Below are 25,066 nucleotides of genomic sequence, written 5' to 3' on the forward strand. Positions count from 1 at the left end.
ACAGGATGAGGAGGAGGAGGAGGATGAAGAGGTAACATTTCCAAGGCTTTCAGGGCAGTCATTCGCAAGGGGCTCCGAGGGTGGGTTCCTGCACACGCAAACGCCAGGGACGCAATTGTCCAGCAGGGGCACAGTTCTGGAGGATGAGGAGGATGAGGAGGAGGAGGAGCTGGAGGAGGAGATGGAACCATGTTCACAGCAGGGTGGCACCCAGGCCAGCTCATGGCCATCACTGGTGCGTGGCTGGGGGGATACAGAGGACACGGACCATACACCTCCCACAGAGGACAGCCTTTCGTTGCCTCTGGGCAGCCTGGCACACATGAGCGATTACATGCTGCAGTGTCTCCACAACGACCGCCGAGTTGCCCACATTCTAACTTGTGCTGATTACTGGGTGGCCACGCTGCTGGATCCCCGTTACAAGGACAACGTACCGTCCTTAATTCACTCACTGGAGCGCGATCGCAAGATGCGCGAGTACAAGCGCACGCTGGTAGACGCCATGCTGCTGGCATTCCCATCTGACAGCGGGGCCACAGTGGAAGCACAAGGCAGAGGAGGAGGAGGAGGAGGTCGCCAACGCAACCAGGGCACCGCCAGCACCTCAGAAGGCAGGGTTAGCATGGCCGAAATGTGGAAAAGCTTTGTCAGCACGCCACAACAAACAGCAGCACCAGCAGCTCAGATGGAACGTCTTAGCAGGAGGCAGCATTTTACCAACATGGTGGAGCAGTATGTGTGCACACGCCTACATGTAGTGAATGACGGGTCTGCCCCCTTCAACTTCTGGGTCTCCAAATTGGGCACATGGCCTGAGCTTGCCCTTTACGCCTTGGAGGTGCTGGCGTGCCCTGCAGCCAGTGTATTATCTGAACGGGTATTTAGCACGGCTGGGGGCGTTATAACAGACAAGCGCAGCCGCCTGTCCAGAGACAATGTGGACAAGCTCACGTTCATTAAAATGAACCAGGCATGGATCCCACGGGACTTTTCCGTACCTTATGCAGAATAGCAATGGATACCGACCTTACCCACCCATTGTTCCATTTTTGCTCTTTCTCACTCTTTTGGGGTGTACCCTCATTTAAAATTTGTGAAAAGAAGCAGTGTTGGCTACCTCGTCCTCCTCCTCAGGGCCAGATTAATGTAGGGGCTATTGGAGCTGCAGCTCCAGGCCCCTACCTTTTATATAGGCCCCGGGTTGGCCATATTCACTGTTACCGCTCTTCTGTCACTTGTAAACACAGAAGTCTGGCTTCTATGCTCGCTTCCCCAGGCAGCACCCTCAGAACCTCCCCACACAGCGTGAAGGCCGGACAAGGAGGGACAGTTGGCGATGCATGGATGTGTTTATGGGCTTCAGAGACAGCATCCCATGTTGAATTAGGCATGCATGGCTGCACCCTTCCTCCTCTGGGTGCATGGCAAGGCACGGCCCTAAGGCCCTTCAAAATCCTCAGCACCAAGCCCATGATGCTGTTAATCCGGCCCTGGTCCTCCTCCACCGCCGCTTCCACCTACACCGCCCATAGGTGTGCGCAGCCTATTGCATTAAGGTGTGCACCCCAAAGTTGAAATACACATGCATGTGTTTGCCAGCAGGGAGAGTAATGTATCGGGGCCATGTACCTGTAGGCAAGGAGAAATAGAGCAGAGCAGGTCCCAGGGAGATCTTTCCCATCTCCTCACTGGCAATGCTATGTGCCCTAGGTGATTAGGGTGTGCCCAGGCACACCCAGCACACCCTGTGCGCACGCCTATGTCACCGCCACATCCACCACCACCTCAACCTCCCTCCTACTCCATATGGGCCTCGTCCTTCAGAGATGAAGAAGAACATTGTTTTATTTTTCTGTTTTTTTTTGTTGTTTTAAGTTATTTCCCTATCCACATTTGTTTGCAGAGCACTTGCCATGCTCTTAATTACGTTTTGCTGCCATTTGCAGCACTCTAGCCCTTTCCTTTGGTGTTTTAGAGCCATTTTAGTGCCTTAAAGTTCGGGTCCCCATTGACTTCAATGGGGTTCGGTGTCCGGGAAAAGTTCGGTAAAAGTCCGGGACACGGACCCGGACTTTTTTTTAAAGTTCGGCCGAACCCGTCGAACACGGACATCTAGGTGTCCGCTCAACCCTACTCACCAATACCAAAAGTCCATCCTGAAAGTAACCATTCCAACTCATACTTGACCACTGAATATCTTTATAATTGTAAAGATCGGTATTTTACAGTGAACTATAGTCCAGTAGATAAACAAAGCCATGTGATCACATTTTGCAACTGTGTTTCTTTATAGTGCTTAGCTCATAAAATAAACTTATTTTAGAGCCGGTTCACATTAGCGCGACACGACTCCTTACTACTTCGGGGGCGACTTGTGCATTACATTGCACCACGACTTCCGAGTGACTTGCAGGGACTTCACATAATGGAAGTCTATGCAAGTCGCTCCGAGGTCGCCCCGAAATAGTACAGGACCCTTTTTCTAAGACTTGTGTCGCTCCTATTAGAGCCGGTCCTGTAGCGGTCAATGGAACGCGAGGGAGTGCGACTTGTCAGGCTGACAAGTCGCCTGACAAGTCACGCTAATGTGAACCGGCTCTTAAATTCCTGAGTGAATTCAAAAACTTCAGAAATAAAGAGATCTGCTCACCAATGCCAAAGGTCCATCCTGGGAGTAACCGTTCCAACTCATACTTGGCCACTATATATCTTCATAATTGTACAGAACAGTATTTTACAGTGAACAATAGCTCAGTAGATAAACAAAGCCATGTGATCACATTTTGTAACTGTGTTTCTGTATTGTGCATAGCACATGAAATTAAACTTTTGAATTTCTGAGTGAATTTGAAAACTTCAGAAATAAAGAGATCTGCTCACCTTTACCAAAGGTCCATCCTGGAAGTAACTATTCCAACTCATACTTGGCCACTGAATATCTTCATAATTGTATAGAACAGTATTGTACAATGAACAATAGTTCAGTAGATAAACAAAGTCATGTGATCACATTTTGCAACTGTGTTTCATATAGTGCTTAGCTCATAAAACAAAACTTATTTTAAATTCCTGAATAAATTCGAAAACTTCGGGAATAAAGAGATCTGCTCACCAATGCCAAAGGTCCATCATGGAAGTAACCATTCCAACCCAAACTTGGCCACTGAATATCTTCATAATTGTACAGAAGGAAGGTCTGAGTGTCATCGGTACTCAGGACAGCCTGAAATGTGTTCACCTGAAAGTACAGAAAATGATTGTTCAAGACTAAACCTCTGAAAGATGTTTTAAGGGTTAGAATAAAGCCATTGTTGCAGCTTAAAAAAGTCATCATGGTAATAGACCTACCTTGTATGTTGAAGATCCAAAATACGCAACTTGGTGCCATGTAACTACAAACACCCACTGAGCCGTGAAATTCACACCATGGAAGTAAGTTCTGACATCGGAGGTGGCCCGGGACAGAAGAGAGGGATCGGTGCTCTCACGGTAATATATATCACCCGCTACTCCATTATCTATATCAGCCCAGAAGATAGCCAGGAACGGGTTTCCAAAAGCAAGAGGAAGAGCTTGTGGTACGAATTGGCTGATCGGTGAGTCAAATGATAACAGACCGTTATTATTCACCTGTGAAGATTGAGAAGAAAACAAATCAAATTTCTGTAATGTAGACTTGATCTGGAATGCTGCCCAATTTAGTAATAGAGGGAAGTGAGTGTATGACCTTTGGACATAAATTATTTTGATATGGTATGTAATTACATTTCATATTACATACCTAACCCTACTTTCTACGACTAGTATATTCCTTTGAAATCTCAATATTTACGTACACATGTAATGATTGCTGTCATTTTCTTGCATTAATGTATTTCCCTCTCCTCTTGGTGCTTCAAGACATTTTCATGTTTGCTTTCATGTTCTTAGTATTCACGTATACATTGTACCCTTTAATTGATTTCACATCAGTGATATTCTTTACTGTAATTTTGTGTTACCCATTTTGGCTCTAGAGCAATTTTTTTCTTTGTCCCATACATGTAAAAATCCTAAATTACATCAACCCCCCAGAACATTCTATATTTTCTGAAAGCAGAGGCCCTGTATAGTAAAAAGGTGATAGTTTCAAATTTGTGTTTCACGTGATATTTGTGCAATTGTTTATTAACCACTTGCCGCAAATATACTGCAACAGGCTGACTCGGCTGAACGAACGAACATATGGGTACGTCAGTTCATGGGAGCGCTCCTGGGGGCACGCCCACATTATGCAGCAAGGAAGCCGATCCACAGCGCTGGCGGCCGCGATTGCCGCCAGGCACATGCGATTGTTCCCCGTGGAGAGAGAATGGCGGTCTGTTGTAAACACAGCAGACCGTTGTTCTCTCTGGAATGATCACAGAGCGTCTGTGATCCTCCTATTTACGATCACAAGTCTCTGTGTTGATTCCACAAGTCCCTCCCCCATGCAGTTAGAAAACACACCCCAGGCTCACACTTAACCCTTTGATCACCCCTGGGTTAACCCCTTCCCTGCCAGTGTCATTATTACCAAAACAGTGCATATTTTTAGCACTGATTACTGTAGTAATGTCACTGATCCCCCCCAAAAAGTGTCAAAAATGTTAGTTAGGGGGTCCGATCTGTCCACCGCAATGTCGCAGTCCCGATAAAAATCGCAGATCGCCGCCATTACTAGTAAAAAAATAAATAAATAAAAATAAATCTTTCCACTATTTTGCTCAAACCAATCGAAATACGTGTATTGGGATTTTTTAAACCAAAAATATGTAGCAGAATACAAATTGGCCTTAAAGGATGAAAACATTAGAATTTAATTTTTTTTTTTGGGGGGGGGGGGGGGAATGTTATATAGCAGAAAGTGAAAAAGATTGTTTTTTTTTTTTTTCAGAATTATTTTCTTTTTTTGTTTATAGCGCAATAAACAAAAATCATGCAGGTGATCAAATACCACCAAAAAAAGCTCTATTTGTGGGAAAAAAAGAACATACATTTTATTTGGGTACAGCGTCGCACAACCGCACAATTGTCCGTTAAAATAACGCAGTGCCGAATTGCAAAAAATGGCCTGGTCATTAAGGGGGCAAATCCTTCCGGTCCAGAAGTGGTTAGATGCAAATTTTCCGGAGCAAATATAATTAAAATAATTTTAGTGCAAAACCACGGCATATAATACCCATTTTTGGTTAAAATATAAAAGATGAGGTTGCATCGAGTAAATAGATACCTAACATTCCATGTTTTAAAATTGTGTGCGTCCGCAATATCGCCAAAATGATGGTGCCCAAAAATCACCATAGGTGACACTTTAAAAGCCATTACAGCTCATTAATTTAGTGTTCACTAGGAGCTCCTGTGCTAGAAATATTGTTCTCACTCTGATTTTCGTAGCGATATGTCACATGTGTTGTGCGCCCCACGGTTTACATACATGTATGCACCCTGGGCATGTGTTTGCATTTGTGCTGGGGTGCGGGCAACAGGGGTTTTGTTTTCTTTTTTTTTATTATAATTTTATTTATTTTTTGACTTTTTTCTTTTCTTTTTTATTTATTTTTACGTGATTGCTATCACAAGAGGTTAATAAACCCTTCTGTGATAGCATTGGGCGGGTGGCAAGTACTCTTTTTGGAGACATTAGGGGTTTAATAGACCCCAATGCCTCCCCTGCCCTTCACATCATCTAACCAAGCACAGATCGGCTTGGTTAGAGGTGTCTTCTGGCTGTACTGGCCAGGAAAGGATGCATATGAAACCGGAAGTGACATCACTTCCGGTTTCATTGTTTGTATGTGAGATTGAGGCATGGAATTGCCTTGGTCTCACTGCAATCTCCCCCCCCCCCCCCCCCCCGCCGGCAAGTGTGTTCCCGGCCTTCGGTAAGCACTGGACAGCCCGGGAACCACGGGAGGAGGCACCACGTGGCCAGCTGTGTGAAAGTAATCGCAGCTATGGATCTGCCGCATCACTTTCACTTTGAAGCCAAGTGCCGGATCTACGGATCTACAAAACCCACTACTGCAGCCATCAGCTTGTGATCAAAGGTTCACTCTTTGGATGCCCAACGCGCTGAACTGGTTAAAACTCAATAAAATTCTTGGAAAATAATCTCTTTTGATCAAGTCTAATTCTGAATTATATATATATATATATATATATATATATATATATATATATATATATATATATTTTTTTTTTTTTAATAATAAACACATTTTAGAATTAGAAAATGTATGAAACGTAGAAAGAGATTTTGTTCCAGCATTATACTCACATAGAGATAAGCGTAATATCTTCCAAAAAGTGGGATGTTTCTGGTAAGATATATTATTGGAGATCCTCCGTCATCTATTTTTGGGTTGATGATGTCCAGAGCAGGTCCATATGGATATAGAAGATCTGAAGAAAATAAAATAAAATCCCTTACATCCATCCACAATCAAAATCATAATAAAAATGGAAACTATTGCACACCAATGTAAAGGATGTGAGCAAGTACTTTACAGTAAGTACCAATGCTAGTAAAGTGGCTGTAAGTAATTACATTTATTTATTTGTTTAATGCAAGCAGGGAAAACACTTGATTTTGAATTGGTAACAGCCTATTGCAATCTCTATTCAAAAGAGAATTATAGAGGAAGAAGCAACCCAATGATCCAACCAGCTTCTCAGTCTCCATCCTGAACACATAGCCACCAGCATGGTATTTTCTCCATGTCAGACCACACAGGCTTAAACCTGGAGATATGGTCCATCTAAGGCGAGGTCCATCCTTATCAGATTTGTAGTGACACACTGGTTTATCTACACTGAAGATTTCTAAATGATTGGAGCTTCCGGGTTGATGGTAAGCATCTCTGCATGGGTAACAGCCTATTGCAATCTCTATTCAAAAGAGCTCAGAATTATAGAGGAAGAAGCAACCCGATGATCCAACCAGCTTCTCAGTCTCCATCCTGAACACATAGCCACCAGCATGGTATTTTCTCCATGTCAGACCACACAGGCTTAAACCTGGAGATATGGTCCATCTAAGGCGAGGTCCATCCTTATCAGATTTGTAGTGACACACTGGTTTATCTACACTGAAGATTTCTAAATGATTGGGGCTTCCGGGTTGATGGTAAGCATCTCTGCATGGGTAACAGCCTATTGCAATCTCTATTCAAACTAGCTCAGAATTATAGAGGAAGAAGCAACCCGATGATCCAACCAGCTTCTCAGTCTCCATCCTGAACACACAGCCCCCAGCATGGTATTTTCTCCATGTCAGACCACACAGGCTTAAACTTGGAGATATGGTCCATCTAAGGCAAGGTCCATCCTTATCAGAATTGTAGTGACACACTGGTTTAACTACACTGAAAATTTCTAAATGATTGGGGCTTCCGGGTTGATGGTAAGCATCTCTGCATGCGTAACAGCCTATTGCAATCTCTATTCAAAAGAGCTCAGAATTATAGAGGAAGAAGCAACCCGATGATCCAACCAGCTTCTCAGTCTCCATCCTGAACACATAGCCACCAGCATGGTATTTTCTCCATGTCAGACCACACAGGCTTAAACCTGGAGATATGGTCCAGCTTATTGCAATCTCTATTCAAAAGCGCTCAGAATTATAGAGGAAGAAGCTACCCGATGATCCAACCAGCTTCTCAGTCTCCATCCTGAACACATAGCCACCAGCATGGTATTTTCTCCATGTCAGACCACACAGGCTTAAACCTGGAGATATGGTCCAGCTTATTGCAATCTCTATTCAAAAGAGCTTAGAATTATAGGGGGAGAAGCAGGCCAATGATCCAACCAGTTGTGCTCATATGCTAATAATATGCAGATAGAGCAAACCTCATAATTTCCATTCCCCTGCTTGCATTTGGTGAGTGGAAATAAGCTGCTTGGATAGTGATCCGGCTCAAGTGGGGAAGCGAGCTGGCTCGGCTTGTCTCGTCTCTGGCAGGGGGTGGTTCCTCTCGGGCAGGGAGGTGGGCTGGCTCGGCTCGTCTCTGGAAGGGGGTGGTTCCGCTCGGCTCCACTCTGCTCGGGTGGGGAGGTGGGCTGGCTTGGCTCAGGCAGGGGGGTGGGTCCGCTTCACTCTGTTGTTCAACTATGGTGGGGGGGGGAGCGGGTCTGCTCTGCTTGGCACAGCTTGGGCAGAGAGGTGGTTCACTCAGCTCCAATCGGCTCAGGCTACTACACTACTGTAGTGTTGTGTGGGTAGAGGAGCCCTGCCGGCTAGTTGACAAGTGAGAGAAGAGGATTCATGGCCATGGAGGCAATTACTGGGACCTGTCCCCCTGCAGCAGATGAAAGCTGACAGTCCAGACTGGGCTGTCAGTAGTAGTCTTTTGCAATCTCTGTATAACAGAACTCAGAATGGTAGAGGGAGAAGCAACCCAATGACCCAATCAGTTGTGCTACAGTGCTCATATGCTAATAAGGAACATGCTGATAGGGAAATATAGCAAAGTTACAGAGAGATAAGCTTATCAGTCTGCTGCTTCTTCTTCACAAGAAAAAAAAAAAAATCCAGGCGGGGGTTTACTATGTGGCAGGGCTGTGTAAATATCAGGGTTAGGTGAACAGAAATAGAAATCCTTTGACAGATAAAGGAGCTCCTGTTTACAGTATGTACTGCCTCTGTGTAATCTGCTTTTTACATGGAGTTTCCCTTTACGTAAACCAATACTCACACCTATCCATTATACGCAAGATATCATAGCATTAGAATGTTAGGAATTTTTTTTCTGTTGCAAGCACAATAACCGCTACTCTATAAAGCTTAGTTAATGAACAAACTATATGCCTATCCGTTATATGTAAGAAATCAAAGCACTAAAATGTCAATCTTTCTTTTTTTTTTTAATTGTATTTTTATTTTTTTCCAATAAAAATTGTATTTTTATTGAAGGTATTAAAGAAATACAAAATTTGTGCAGGGAAAAAGAGGAACAATATAATGAAGGGATATTAAACAAAAGGAGTTAGAGAAAAAGTCAGGAAACTCATTTATATGTAATAAGTAGAGCATAAACGTATACAATATAAGGACAGTACCATGAGATCATAGAATAAATAAGAAGATCTCCACAAGTGAACCTTCAACCAAACAATGCACCCACCAGAAGGACTTATTTAAGCATTCATTAGTAATCAGTATTCAGTCATCTTCAGTAAATTCCATAGCTGACATTGGGACTTGCTTGCCAGGTTCATCTTGCCTATACATGCAGGTTCATACGCTCCTGTGGTCAAGCTCCCTCCATTCGGGGTGTAAACCGCCTTTAAGAGGGAAGCCTCCGCCATGTCCAGGTACTATGGTTATAGAATGCTGGTCTCTGGATGCAGGTTCTGCTTTGTTATTTGCAGGGACTGATCCAGTCTCTCCTCCCAGGTAGGTAGGGCCACAACTTACCAGGGAGGAGAGACTGGATCACTCCATAGCCTCAAAAATTCAGGAAACGGGGTGCAAGATCTTGACTAGATGGTATAGGTTGCCCACAACCCTCCATCGATATTTTCCACAGGTTCCCGATACATGCTGGCGCTGCAATGGTGATCGGGGCACCATACTGCACATTTTTTGGACATGCCCAAAACTCAAACCCTTCTGGCAGTCAGTGACTGACACCATTAAACATCTGACCAATGTGGATCTGGCGGACGACCCGGCGGCATGCTTGCTGCACCTCATGCAGAGGCCAGTCAAGAAATACAAATCCTCCCTGACCATTCAACTCCAGAATGTGGCCAGGGCCTGCATCCATCTTTGTTGGAGATTGGTGCACCCGCCAATGAGGTCTCTCGGGTTTACTAAAATAAATGAACTCAGGGACATAGAAGACCTTACAGCTACTCATCATGGTAGGGAGGTGTCCTTTTGCGACACCTGGGGACCTTTTTGCGACACCTGGGGACCTTGGCTGTATTTTGTCAGTACGGACGCATATCTACAGGAGGCCACACGGCATGACATTTCTGTGTTAATGTTATCTAGTGGTTCTGGGGAGGGCGCCTGTGGGCATGGACTCCTTCTTCTCTATAGTCATCTACTCTCTTTTCTTGCCTTTTCTTTTTATCTGTTCCCATTCCCATTATATCCCACCCTCATTCTCTGCATAGTTGACGCTCTCATTTTTCCACCTATAACCAGTGAATTCAGGAACCCTCTTCCTGCAGTACCATCCCGTATCTCTAACTACATGATTACCTTCCCATGGAATGCATATCTCTTCCTAACCACCCATGCAGCATGTTTTGGGTGGGGATTGTGCACCTTGAGACCTGAATTGCATGTTCAAAACGGTTTGTTTAAAAGGGTGATTATTATTGAGACAAGGTGACCCCTTGCACTGGAACTCATTGACCCTTCCTGATTCTTGAGACATGGTTTTATAACTTTCTGGCCTGCCTTGAACCTGTCTACGAAGTTCTAACACCCTATGTGGAATATGATTATGGTTGTCTATGCTGCCTATTGTTTGTTTTCACCGGTTTACCTTAAAATATTGTATTCTTGTAAGCTGTTCTATGCATGCCTTTTACTGTACAATGTAATTTTGGATAAATAAAGAAATTATAAAAAAAGAAGTATTACAGCAAACCTGATTGGCTTTTTCTCCCTCTTTCTAAGCTTTGCTTTAGGGGACTGCAAGAGGCTGATGCCAATTCATATTTCGGTGTCACACTAGTACATTAAATGATGTTTTAACAAACCCAAAGCTGCCTTAATTTGTATAGGTAAGAGAGGTCTTAAGTTCAACTTAAAAGCACCCAGATAATGCACTTTACTGTTTAAAATGGGAGTTGGCTTATTTCCTAGGATAAAACAGGAGCAAAGATATGGAAAGTCCAGAAAACACATAACACCCAATCCGATATCAGGCAAATGATCTTGCATCCACCATGGATACATTTTGGATGGTTGCTCTGGTTTACTAAACTTTAAAAATTGAAAATTCTGAAAATTGCCTAAAGTTCTAACGTTGTGATGTTTCATTGAAAGCCATTGAGATGTTTCATTGGAAAACATTTCACACCAAATAAAATGTTCAGAAATTCATCAAAAAAATAAAAAATAATGAATTACGAAGAAAGCTTCTTAGCCTGTACACCAAATATAAATTTGTATTGGATGAAAGTAAAACATAAACCTCTGCTCCATCATCTATTCACCTAAATCTGCTGAATTGTTATCCACATTGTCCTCCCCAGCATCTGATTCTACTGCCAATCCATACATTTATAACTGTAGCACCCTCCCCGATAGGTGCTAGTGAGAGAGTATAGTTTTGGCTCTGTCTACTTATTAAAGGGGCTGCAGGCAAATCTATATTGCACTTTGCTTACCAGAGAGCAAGATCTGTTAGTGAGGTCTGCTCAATGTGCTCAGTATGCGATTCATTGTGTCGAGAGAGTGTTTTACACTGGTCCAATAGGGAGGCATGTTGGACAGTGGGAGGAAACCTGACAAATGGATGCATAGGCTTTGATACAGTCCTGGCGATTGGCAGTGCCAAGTTACCTCAGTGCATTCTGGGATACTGTAAAAAAACCAGGAGCACATGTTCTGCGGGGTCTTTGGCTGGAGAGCAGAGTGCCGGAGGGAAGGGGCGGCTGCCTCCTCTTCTGTAGCAGTGGCGGAGTGGAGCATTGGAGCTGAACCCAAAGGTCCAGGAGAGCTGACTAAAGACACTGGAGACCCTGGAAAAACAATATTGTGCGTACAGGGACTCGTGTCAAGGGGCCTGACCTGAAGGGGGCCACCCCAGTAGTAGAGTAGTCAGAGGACGGGTGTCAGCAGTCGAGAGTGAGAGAGAGAGGATGCTGAGGAGAGTGTCCTGAAGATAACCTGTAGTTCATCAAGTCATCTTAGGAAACAGGCTCAACCTAAATTCACTTTTAGTGGCAGGGTGAATCAACAGCCTGGCTGTACATGAAGATAGAAGTCCTACAACATTGTGCATAAGTGTACATTTGGCAGTCCTCGCGGGGGCAGTACTACATAACTACTGCCTTTGTTTTCATCAATATGTCAGCCTCCCGCATTGATAGAAACTGTTGCACTGAAACTGTAAGGCTGGGTTCACACATATGCGGCCGCGGGTTAGTGCCTGCGGTCCGGTGCATTCCTGTTCACCGGTTAAGGTGCGAATCAGGTCCAAATTTTTGCCTGAATTTGCACCTGAGCTGGACCCAAAGGCACACAGGACCCCTTTTTAATGGGGACCTTGGCTACCCCAGACCTGTGTGAACTGCCTCCATTGAGAGGCGGTCCCACTCTCCTGCCATCTGAACTGGATGAGGGGGAAACCCAAATTCCAAATCACATATGAGTGAACCCAGCCTCAAAGCAGCTGAAGAGTAGGATTTATTATAGATCATGTACCAGTAAAAAGTTCTTAGGATTCCCCATGCCTAGTTTATTCTACTTTGAATGGTTTCTCAGGGTTTTTTGTTACCTGAAGACAGTATGAAAGGAGAAGTATTAGTTGTGGAGCGTGTTGTGAAGGGTTCAGGTGTAGTTGTCAGTGGAGTGTCCGTAGAAGTTTCATTTTCTGTAGAATCATCTAGAAAGAAAAAACATACCTAAATATTTGTACACATAGTGGCCTCCTAACCCACCTACCCCATTCTGGTTTTGGTTAAGGGAAAGGACCAAGAAAGACACACAGCGGGGTGGATTTAGTAAAAAGATATTAGACTGTGCACTTAGTAACTGAGACTTGTCTTATTTTCACTTGAGAATAAAATATACTTTTTATTATCATGTAAAGTAAATAAGCTTATCGTAATTTTATTAATGTGTGTTAATGTTTTGTTTTTGTAAATTATATATATGCGCGAAGGTTGCTATACACTATATTTTCAAAAGTATCGGGACGTCTGCCTTTACACGTGCAAGAACTTTAATGGCATCCGAGTCTTAGTCCGTAGGGTTCAATATTGAGTTGGTCCACCCTTTGCAGCTATAACAGCTTCACCTCTTCTGGGAAGGCTGTCCACAAGGTTTAGGAGTGTGTCTATGGGAAGGTTTGACCATTCTTCCAGAAGCGCATTTGTGTGGTCAGGCAATAATTTGGATGAGAAGGCCTGGCTCGCAGTCTCCTCTCTAATTCATCCCAAAGGTGTTTTATCGGGTTGAGGTCAGGCCAGTCAAGTTCCTCCACCCCAAACTCACTCATGCATGTGTTTATGGGCCTTTCTTTGTGCACTGGTCCAAATCATTTGGTGGAGGGGGGATTGTGGTGTGGGGTTATTTTTCAGGGGTTGGGCTTGGCCCCTTTGTTCCAGTGAAGGGAACTCTTAAGGTGTCGCAAGACATTGTTGACAATTTAATGCTCCTAACTTTGTTGGAACAGTTTGGGGATGGCCCCTTCCTGTTCCAACATGACTGCACACCAGTGAACAAACCTCAACCTGATAAAACACCTTTGGGATAAATTAGAGCGGAGACTGTGAGTCAGGTCTTCTCGTCCAACATCATTGCCTGACCTCACAAATGCGCTTCTGGAAGAATGGTCAAACATTCCCATAGACACACTTCTAAACCTTGTGGACAGCCTTCCCAGAAGAGTTGAAGCTGTTATAGCTGCAAAGGGTGAGCCAACTCAGTATTGAACCCTACAGACTAAACCTGGAATGCCATTGAAGTTCATGTGCGTGTAAAGGCAGGCATCCCAATACTTTTGATAATATAGTACATAGAAACCTTCATGCATAAATAATTTACAAAAACAAAACATTAACATTATTAGGATTACAGCAAGCTAATTTACTTTACAAGATAATATTAAATATATTTTCTTCACGTCCCAATACTTTTGACAAAATAGTGGATTTCATTAGGTATGCAGGCTGTGCTTCCTGCTTGGCAGGCCTACACAATGGTTGTGCTTTACTGCTCCTTCCTTATCACAATGTAAGTTTATAAGTTGGCCATCTCATTAAAAACAATGCACTTCCCATGCGGATGACATCTCGGTAGCTGTTAAACAGTTAGGTTGAGTAAGTATAGTATTCTACCCTGAGTTTGGAGTCCAACCCAACGGTTGTCAACTTATGAGCTAAATGGGGCCTCAAATGTGACCCATGACATTACCAAAGGGAAAGGGTTGCACATAATTGTCAATATATGTAATGCTTGAGAAGCCTGTCAGAAACTGCAGACCTAATAAAGGTAATGAGGGTCAGAGGGTGTGGACATGCTACATCGTTGGCTGGGGAGATGCTGTAGAAGACAATACAAAACTGGGAACATGTTATATGAGGGAAGTAGAGATCAATTCTATTACCCTAATGCCTCGTACACACGCAACGATTATCGGCCGACCGATCGGCCGACTTTTGTCCAGTTTTGTTGTGTTGGTTGAAATGTGCTCTAGACTGCACACGAATTTTCTCGGCCAACAAAAATCTACTTCAGAAGTGATGTCATGTGCTGGTTTACTTTCCGTGTGTTTATTTCTTCTCTGAGCATGCCCAGTCTTGCTCGTCAGATTTTTGTCTGCCGAAATCTGTACTGACTGACGAACAATCGGCCGTTGTGGTGACGGCCAACAAAAATTTTATAGCCTGCACACCAGATTTTTTTTGGCCGAAAAGTCGGAGTCGGTTGTCGGAAGCATCATACTAACAAGCCGAAAATCGGCAGATCGGACAACTATCGACGCGTGTGTACGGGGCATTATCAATGTTCCTACTAAAGACTGCTGAGGTCCGAGCCAAAGGGCTGCATGCGGTCCTGTGGTCTAACCTATAATAATTTTCATTTGCTAAAAAAAATATACAAACACCATACCAAATTTAACCTAAAGTAATCACTGTAACAATAACTCTAAATATATAATTACAAGAATATACTGTACAATACTTTCCTTTGGAATTAGTTACTCAGATCTAGTCAAATAATATTTATTTTATTACCACAGTATTAAATGCAGTGAATCCTCACCTATATTTCCATTGACATCTTCTGGATGTAGTTGGTCCACTTTAAATGCCCATCGTCCGGTTACATTGACGTTGCTTGTAGATGATAAATTGGCAACGGACAGTGTGAGGGATCCTGGGAGTGTGTAGTATCCTTTATCGTAGCCGCTGTTCAGCCCAGCCTATGCAGATTAGGAACATTTTTAAAGAATTGTTCATGCAAATTACAATAAATTAATCTTCATCATATAAACTTTATTTATTGATAATATGAGGTCAAATCTAAACCCTTTTAATTCTTATGCAATCAGGAAGGCCCTTTCACTACATAGTTGAAGGTAAATCTAAAGGAAATCTAACCACAAAAGTTGTATAGCGTGTATCCAGCTTAAGACTCATGCCAGAGACAACAAAATGTTTTTATTTTGTGTGTAAATTGATGTTTTTGTTTTGTAATGTCATATTTTTATTAGTTATGTATGTAAGAAAAATGTAAAAAAAATGTATATATATATATTTATTCATAATCATCATTATTGGTTTCCAAATGTGTTTCATAAAATGATATGTCTTTAAAATCCCCTAGTGAATTCAAAAACAAAAAGCAATTTAAAACCATATCATCGCTAACATAGTGAAGAATAGCTCCGTAGACAAAGCCAAGTGATCACAGTTTGCAACTTTGTTTCTCTATAGTGCTTAGATCATGAATTGACACTTCTTTCGAATTCCTGAGTTAATTCCAAAACGTGTGATTCAGGAATAAAGAGCTCTGCTCACCAATGCTAAATGCCCATCCTGGGAGTAACCATCCCAACTCATACTTGGCCATTGAATATCTTCATAATTGTACAGAAGGAAGGTCTGATTGCCATCAGTGCTCAGAACGGCCTGAAATGTGTTCACCTGTAAATACAACAAACGATTATTTAAGACTAAATTTCTGAAAGAAGCTTTAAAGAGTAGAAAAAAGCCATTGTTGCAGCTTAAAAAGGGAATCATGAAAATTGGTTTACCTTGTAAGTTGAAGATCTATAATATGCAACTCGGTGCCATGTGGCTACAAAAGCCCACTGAGCTGTGAAATCCACGGCATGGAAGTAAGTTCTGACATCGGAAGTGGCCCGGGACAGAAGAGAGAGATCAAAGCTCTCACGGTAATATATATCACCCGCTACTCTATTATCAATATCAGACCAGAAGAGAGCCAGGAACGGGTTTCCAAAAGCAACAGGAAGAGCTTGTGGTGTAAATTGACTGATTGGTGAGTCAAATGATAACAGACCATTATTATTCACCTGTGAAGGAGAAGATTGAAAAAAAAAAAATTTGCAATGTAGACTTTGTCTGGAATGGAACCTAATTTGTTAATAATAGAAGGAGATTAGTGTGTAACCTGTGAACATAATTTCGAATGAAAAAGCCTAACATATTTATATATATGTTGTGACAGGAAGTCAGGTAAATCTGTGGGTGTTGTCACAGACGGGAGATACATTTCTGCCTTGTTTAGACAATTCACCAATTACTATCAGGTGTCAGCTGCAGAGGTAGCCAGAAAGGTTTAAGGATGTTGGAAAGCTTCAGCTATTCAGAATGAGGCAATTAAGGCCTCTATAAGTTATCCAGAGGATGACTGCTGATTGCTGCATCCTGAGGCTTTTTGCGTTAAGGAGAGCAGTGAGCTGAGAAAGACTTCTGAAGGTGAGGTGGTGTTGACTTTTTCTGTGTGAAAGGAAAACAAATAGACTATTGGTTTTCTGCTGTGTGACCAGCAGTGTCTGCCCAGCAGTAGGTTGGGACAGACACCATAGGTAGGTTCCTGTGTTGTGAAAGTAGACGCCCCAAGTGGCCAGGGTTTATTTTATGTTTGTTTGATTAATGCTGTTTGGATGCTTGCACTTGTTTCCAGCAAATTGGAAGAATAAACCAAAGACCGTTATTTTCAACCACTCCTCGGCTGTCTCTCTGTGTAGCAAACCCACCCAAGGGGTCACCCACACCAGCTACCGAGCTAACCCCTTACAATATATATATATATATATTACCAAAATGTGCCTTTACATGCACATGAACTTTAATGGCATCCCAGTCTTAGTCCGTAGGGTTCAATATTGAGTTGGCCCACCCTTTGCAGCTATAAAAGCTTCAACTCTCTTGGGAAAGCTGTCCACAAGGTTTAGGATTGTGTCTATGGGAATGTTTGACCATTCTTCCAGAAGCGCATTTGCGAGGTCAGGCGCTGATGCCGTATGAGAAGGCTTGGCCAACTCAATATTGAACCCTACGGACTAAGACTGGTATGCCATTAAAGTTCATGAGCGTGTAATAGCAGGCGTCCCAATACTTTTAGTAATATAGTGTGTATATATATATATATATATATATATATATATATGTATATGTATATGTATATGCATATGTATATTTATATATATATATATATATATATATATATATATATGTGTGTATGTATGTATATATATATATATCTTTTTTTTTTTTTTTTTAATAAATACTTTTTAGAAATAGAAAATATATGTTGAAATAGATCTTGTTCCAGCAATATACTCACATAGAGATAAGAGTAATATCTTCCAAAAAGTGGGATGTTTCTAGTAAGATATATTATTGGTGATCCTCCATCATCTATTTTTGGGTTGATAATGTCAATAACGGGTCCATATGGGTAGAGAAGATCTGAAGTAAAGAAAATAAAATCCCTTTCACCCATCCACAATCAAATCATATTGAACACGGTAACCGTTGCGCTATACTATACTTTATAGTGAGATCAAGTGCACATTAAAATTGCTGTAAGTCATTACATTCATTTTTTTTTTCTTAATGCAAGCAGGTAGACGGTGTAAACTGTTGGAGCTATATAAATCCTGTACAATAATAGTTATCACATTATTGAAAAAATTACTTTTAAAGCAGGCCCCCCCCCCTCCCACGAAAAAATGAAAAGTCAGCAGATACAAATTTACAAATAATGTAGCTGCTGACTTTTAATATTAGGACACTTACCTGTCCAGGGACCCCGCAATGTCGGCACCCCAGCCGATTTTTGGATCGGCTCTAGGGAGCTGCCGCCGTCATTCGTGCTTTCAGCTTCACAGCCAGTTCCCTACTGCGCATGCATGAAGCGAGCTGTGATTTCTTCCTCCGTCAGCGCAGGAAGGAGGAGGGAGGCCGAATTTCCAAAGGACCGTGCAGCGGCTGGGTCTTATGGAAGTGGGGACGGGTACCTGTTAAAAACTTGGTTTTTAACAGGTACCATTACAGTGGTACAGAAAAAACTGAAGAAAAAGGGGACTAAAAGAGGTGTGTGAAAACAGCTGGCCCTTAGCTTGATATACTCACCCACCAGTCTGCTAACAAACCAAATAAACCAGTCTAACAATGTAGGTTAAAAAACAGGGGTTTGGTTTAACACACTTTTGCAAACGCATGTGTAAGCTGCAAGGCCTCTTCACGGCACCCTGTGTATCTTGCAGTCCTAATACTAATGAATCTGAGTGTCTCCACAATTGAAGCACATGACTGTTAATGGATGGATGGGATACAGGTGGGCGTGGAGGTGGCCCGATCCTCCCCTTTCCATTACAGTGGAACAGTGCCATCATCCACATAATTACGGTGCCATCATCCACATACAGAAAGAAAAGGGATACTGTAAATTAAACAGTATGTGGAAAAACTGGAAAACAGCAACAGCGAAACTGAATTACTTGAAGAATTGAGCGATAGCGATTCGTGGGAAAATTCATCATCAGGTACGAAAAGTGACGACAGCGACTATTCTGATGTCTCTTCTGGCACATCGCTCCGTTGGAAATTCTGAAGAATCATTTGATATCCTTCCCAAAATTCCACAAGTGATGTGCCAGAAAGAGAAATCAAAATTGTCGCTTCTTCAAGTAAATCAGTTTTGCTGTTTTCCAGTTCGTCTAAAAGGGCTTTTGCGCAAAAAGAAAGCTTTTTGGACGCCAGGCACAAAGAACTGGAAAAGCACAGGCAGGGCACTGGAAAAGTCACCAGGTGAAATCCTGTGGTGAAATGGGATGATACAGTGTAATCCATTAGGATCACAGATTTCTATCATCTCATTTGGTGTATTTACATTTTTGAATTTGCCGCCGATTCCACCCCCCTGCGTCACAACGCTCGCAGGGAAGGGAAACGGAAGACAGGTGCCGGTATCTGCCGAGCACAGAGCGGGGAGAGAGTGGGAGGACGACGGGGAGGACGGCGGGGGATCGCAGGAAAGGTGAGTAACATTCTGGGGTAATCCCGAGTGTGGCTCTGGGTTACTGCTTTTGGAACTGAAAGTTAACCCCGAGCCACACTCGGGAATACCGCCAGGGAGGTTAAAGCACTGACTATTGGTTTAGTCACAACAATTGCCTGCTGGGGTTCACCACCTCAAGGAGGTTGTGAACAGGTCATAAAGTAGGCTTGACAAAAGGTCCACGGCTCAGTAAGATATTCTCTTCTCTTCTTTGCATTGCTTAAAATATCTGCTTGTGGTTTGTATTTACCTGAAGAAAATATGATAGGAGAAGTATCAATTTCTGTGCTTCGGGGATAGTGTGGCCCCGTTGTAGTTGTATCCAAAGGATAATTAGTGGAATCATCTAGAAAGAAAACATATGATAAAGACTAGGTGCTGACAACATTTTCTTTTTAATCCCTTCTTTCACCATCCTAGTTTTTGGGAATGTGGAAAAAGAGAAGCTTCGTAGACAAAACATTAAAATAAAAAACGGGAGAAAAGTACAACACATTCTTTTGGTCTGTTCACCAAATCAAATTCTTGGTATAACTCAATTTCTTTAAAATTTGTGATGTTTGTCCCCAGCTCCTAACATAGTTTGCTAAATTATTTGGTTTCATCATCCCAGTTGGGTTTTACTCTTTGTATGGTAATACAAATACCCCCTGATGTTGTTTTTTTGCTATGGCATGCTAATTTTGTGTACTAAATGCTTATACCTGGTCTCGATAAGTGCTTAAAATGATTGTAAATGACCACCTTATAAAACAGCCCATTCAGGGAGCATGGCCAGCAGTCACTAAATTAAAATGGCAAAAACTGGTCCATATGGGTAGAGAAGAACGGAAGTAAAGAAAATAAAGTCCATCTACAATCAAAATCATATTGAACATATGGGAGATCAAGCACAGGATCGACTTCCAATATAAAATGGAAAAAATCCTGGCGTATAAAGAACGCAAAGCCCCCAATGTTTTATAAAAAAATGGCATTTATGGTTAGCAATTTCCTCTAATGTTGGTTAGTCAGCTAGCCAAGTAATTATTTTGTTATTTGTTGAACTGAAAGCATAAGGACTACTAGCGACAACAACCAAATCTTAATATTCTCTCACCTCTGGTGGTGCCCCTGAAGTCCTCCTCATCCCCCTTCCCCCTCATTCTCTATCCTTTGGTTAAATACCTTCTTCTGTGGTTTCACCCATTTCCTAGTTACACCGATCTAATATTGGTATAGCACCACCTCGCTAGCCTTTCAGTACTGGTGGGACCACCACAGGCTGCGACCACCTGGTTTGGGACAAGGTGGTGGGAGGTGGCATCCCCACCTCCCCGGTAGGGCGATGTCAGGAGTGTCTGATCAAAGTTTGTACCCATTGGGGTGACAGGCATTTCTCTCTAATAACCTAGCATCCCAGACTTACCCCGCTAGTCAGAATGATTGTACTTTTCGAGGCTACTTGTATATTGACTTGTTTCTGATGTAATCCTCAGGTTCCACTGCATATGGCATACCCGGCCATTCAATAAAGAACGCAAAGTCCCCATGTTTCATAAAAAATGGCATTTATGGTTGGTTAGTCAGCTAGCCAAGTAATTATTTTGTTATTTGTTGAATTGAAAGCATAAGGACTACTAGCGACAACAACCAAATCTTAATATTCTCTCACCTCTGGTGGTGCCCCTGAAGTCCTCCTCATCCCCCTTCCCCCTCGTTCTCTATCCTTTGGTTAAATACCTTCTTCCGTGGTTTCACCCATTTCCTAGTTACACCGATCTAATATTGGTATAGCACCACCTCGCTAGCCTTTCAGTACTGGTGGGACCACCACAGGCTGCGACCACCTGGTTTGGGACAAGGTGGTGGGAGGTGGCATCCCCACCTACCCGGTAGGGCGATGTCAGGAGTGTCTGATCAAAGTTTGTACCCATTGGGGTGACAGGCATTTCTCTCTAATAACCTAGCATCCCAGACTTACCCCGCTAGTCAGAATGATTGTACTTTTCGAGGCTACTTGTATATTGACTTGTTTCTGATGTAATCCTCAGGTTCCCCTGCATATGGCATACCCGGCCATTCAATAAAGAACGCAAAATCCCCATGTTTCATAAAAAATGGCATTTATGGTTGGTTAGTCAGCTAGCCAAGTAATTATTTTGTTATTTGTTGAATTGAAAGCATAAGGACTACTAGCGACAACTACCAAATCTTAATATTCTCTCACCTCTGGTGGTGCCCCTGAAGTCCTCCTCATCCCCCTTCACCCTCATTCCCTATCCTTTGGTTAAATACCTTCTTCTGTGGTTTCACCCATTTCCTAGTTACACCGATCTAATATTGGTATAGCACCACCTCGCTAGCCTTTCTGTACTGGTGGGACCACCACAGGCTGCGAATACCTGGTTTGGGACAAGGAGGTGGGAAGTGGCATCCCCACCTCCCCGGTAGGGCGATGTCAGGAGTGTCTGATCACAGTTTGTACCCATTGGGGTGACAGGCATTTCTCTCTAATAACCTAGAATCCCAGACTTACTCTGCTAGTCAGAATGATTGAAGTTTTCGAGGCTACTTGTATATTGACTCGTTTCTGATGTAATCCTCAGGTTCCACTGCATATGGCATACCCGACCATTCAATAAAGAACGTAAAATCCCCATGTTTCATAAAAAATGGCATTTATGGTTGGTTAGTCAGCTAGCCAAGTAATTATTTTGTTATTTGTTGAATTGAAAGCATAAGGACTACTAGCGACACCTACCAAATTGTAATATTCTGTCACCTCTGGTGGTGCCCCTGAAGTCCTCCTCATCCCCCTTCACCCTCATTCCCTATCCTTTGGTTAAATACCTTCTTCTGTGGTTTCACCCATTTCCTAGTTACACCGATCTAATATTGGTATAGCACCACCTCGCTAGCCTTTCTGTACTGGTGGGACCACCACAGGCTGCGACCACCTGGTTTGGGACAAAGAGGTGGGAAGTGGCATCCCCACCTCCCCAGTAGGGCGGTCAGGAGTGTCTGCTCACAGTTTGTACCCATTGGGGTGACAGGCATTTCTCTCTAATAACCTAGAATCCCAGACTTACTCCGCTAGTCAGAATGATTGTAGTTTTCGAGGCTACCTTGCTAATAAGAAAAATGCTTGAAAGGAAATACAGCAAAGTTACGGAGAGATGAGCTTATCAGTCTACTGCTTGTTCTTCACTGTTCAACTGCAGCCTAAAGGAGGGACATGATCTTGTTGTGTTACTTGATTGCAGTAGAGAATAAATAGGTCTCCTACCCTACAATTGATGTGTAACCTTCTTGCTGATTGCATTTTTAACTGCTTTAAGACCGCCCGCCGCACATTTACTGCGGCAGGCTGCCTCTCCTGGGAGCGAACCGACGTACCCCTACGTCGGTCATGCGCCTGGTGCTGGGGGGCCGGCAGGGCGCACGCTCGCCGCCGACAGTACGCTCCCGCCCCCACTAGACAGCGGGGATTCTGATGCCCTCGGCCACCCGTGATCGCTCCCCGCTGAGAGAGAACGACGGTCTGCTGTTGTAAACACAGCTGACTGTTCTTCTCTCTGAAATGATCAAAGAGCTCCTGTGATCCTTCTATATAGGATTACAGGTCTCTATGATCATTTCACAAGCCCCTCCCCCATACAGTTAGAAAACACTCCCCTAGGCTCACACTTAACCCTTTGATCTCCCCTAGGTTAACCCCCTTCCCTGCCAGCGTCATTATTAAAGTAACAGTGCATATTTTTAGCACTGATTACTGAAGTAACGTCACTGGTCCCCCCAAAAGTGTCAAAAATGTCAGTTAGGGGTCTGATCTGTCCGCTGCAATGTCGAAGTCCCGCTAAAAATCGCAGATCGCCGCCATTACTAGTAAAAAAAAAAGTAATTAATAATAAATTAATTAATAATAAATTAATTAATAATTAATCAAATAAAATAATTAATTAATAAATTTTAAAAAATGACATAAATCTTTCCCGTAGTTAGTAGACACAATAACTTTTGCACAAACCAATCAAAATACGCATATTGCGATTTTTTTTTTTTTTTTACCAAAAATATGTAGCAGAATATAAATTGGCCTAAAATGATGAAAACATTTTTATTTATTTATTTATTTTTTTTTTGGGAATGTTATATAGCAGAATGTGAAATATATATATATATTTTTTTTCAGAAATGTCACTCTTTTTTTGTTTATAGCGCAAAAAATAAAAATCGCACAGGTGATCAAATATCAACAAAAGAAAGCTCTGTTTGTGGGAAAAAAACGACATCAACTTTATTTGGGTACAGTGTCGCACGACCCCGCAATTTCCCATTAAAGTAACGCAGTGCCGAATCGAAAAAAATGGCCTGGTCATTAAGGGGGCAAATCCTTCCGGTCCAGAAGTGGTTATTACAAATCGCAAGGAAAAAATAGTATTTGTAATAAATATGTCTGAGTAGAATGAAATCCAGGCGGGGGTTTACTATGTGGAAGGGCTGGGTAAATATTAGGACTGAAATAGAAAACTATTGACAGATAAAGCAGCTCCCGTATGCAGTATGTACTGCCTCTGTGTACTCTGCTTTTTTCACGGAGTTTCCTTTCACGTAAACCAATACTCACACCTATCCATTATATAGAAGACATCAAAGCATTAGAATGTCAAGAATGTTTTTTTTTTTTTATGTTGTTGCCACAATAACTGCTGCTCTATAAAGCTTAGTTAATGAAACAACTATATGGTATAATGGTTCATAAAAAAACATATTACAGCAGGATGCATAAAAGGCGAAACTTAAAGAATTACCATGAAGAAAGTAATTCAGAAAAATGGTATGTACATTAAAATAGAATTTTATGTATAGTAAACAAATACTGTAAAAAATGTAGAAACTCATCTTTATGTCTGGAAAGTTATGTTTTTTTACAGCGATCAACCCATTGCCCTATACCATTTGGCCCTATTGCTCTTTGTGTTAACTAAGGCCAAGAGTCTTACTGCTGACAATTGGAAAAAGGTAACTGCTCTTCCTATAAAAAAAGAATGACTACTGGGCATAAACCAAAATCTATCTCTCCACCCCTCTGCTCACTCCATCCAGGGCTGGCGCTACCAGTAAGGCGACCTAGGCAGCCGCCTAGGGTGCAACTTAGCAGGGTGCATCGGCGGAGCCTGACCCAAGGTAAGTGACTTACTGTAAGTCACTGAAGGGGTTTTAACCAGTGGCGGCCAGCCAGTCCATGCATCAGGCCCCCTAATCTACATGCAGAGCGCCGGATGCATGGACTCCAATGAGGGTTTTTTGTTCTGAAGCACATGATTAGAGCCAGAGGCTCTAATAGGCTTCAAAAAAGGGTGGGCTCAGGGCGCAGGGCTCTGCGCCCTGAGCCCACCCAGTTGTGTGACAATAGCAAATGAATATTTGCTATTGCCACACTGATTCTCCTCCCTGCCAATTAGGAAGCGGTCCTGAGACCTGTTTCCCAATTGGCCAAAGGAGAAGGCATCCCATCGGTGGAGGAGGAGGGAGGAGATGGCCGCCAAGAAGGGACATGGAGGAGACTGAGGGGGAAGCCGTCACTGTCCGGAGGAACAAGGTAAGTGAACTTGCCCCCGGGGGGGGGATATGGTGTTGACTGGACTCTGGAGTGACAGGGGGGTCCACGGCCAGGTCTGTCTGCCACCCCCCCCCCACCTAGACCACAGTTTCACCTTGCCACTAGATGAATCTGAGGTAAAGTTCCTGAATAGACAGCTTGCTTAGCACTTATCTTCAGGGTACTCGCCTAGCACCCCTTCCTTATTCAGGCCCTTAGACATGATCCCC

At 42.8% G+C, this 25,066-nt stretch overlaps 1 protein-coding gene across 1 annotated transcript in view; it reads right to left on the reverse strand.

Annotated features, from left to right (window-relative positions):
- Positions 1–22,106, reverse strand: part of LOC309568355 (uncharacterized protein) — a gene marked incomplete at both ends in the record, with an annotated part of 45,571 nt that extends 23,465 nt beyond the window's left edge. The window contains 11 exons of the mRNA XM_082274020.1: positions 3,116–3,241; positions 3,352–3,633; positions 6,302–6,449; positions 10,722–10,845; positions 12,489–12,596; positions 14,981–15,140; positions 15,739–15,864; positions 15,975–16,256; positions 17,534–17,658; positions 19,503–19,598; positions 22,085–22,106. Of these exons, the coding sequence (XP_082130146.1) occupies positions 3,116–3,241; positions 3,352–3,633; positions 6,302–6,449; positions 10,722–10,845; positions 12,489–12,596; positions 14,981–15,140; positions 15,739–15,864; positions 15,975–16,256; positions 17,534–17,658; positions 19,503–19,598; positions 22,085–22,106 (1,599 nt within the window). The remainder of the gene's footprint in view (positions 1–3,115; positions 3,242–3,351; positions 3,634–6,301; positions 6,450–10,721; positions 10,846–12,488; positions 12,597–14,980; positions 15,141–15,738; positions 15,865–15,974; positions 16,257–17,533; positions 17,659–19,502; positions 19,599–22,084) is intronic.
- Between the last annotated feature and the right edge of the window lie 2,960 nt (positions 22,107–25,066).

The sequence above is a fragment of the Pelophylax lessonae genome, assembly GCF_965119305.1.
Source record: "Pelophylax lessonae genome assembly, chromosome: 12".
NCBI lineage: Eukaryota > Metazoa > Chordata > Amphibia > Anura > Ranidae > Pelophylax > Pelophylax lessonae.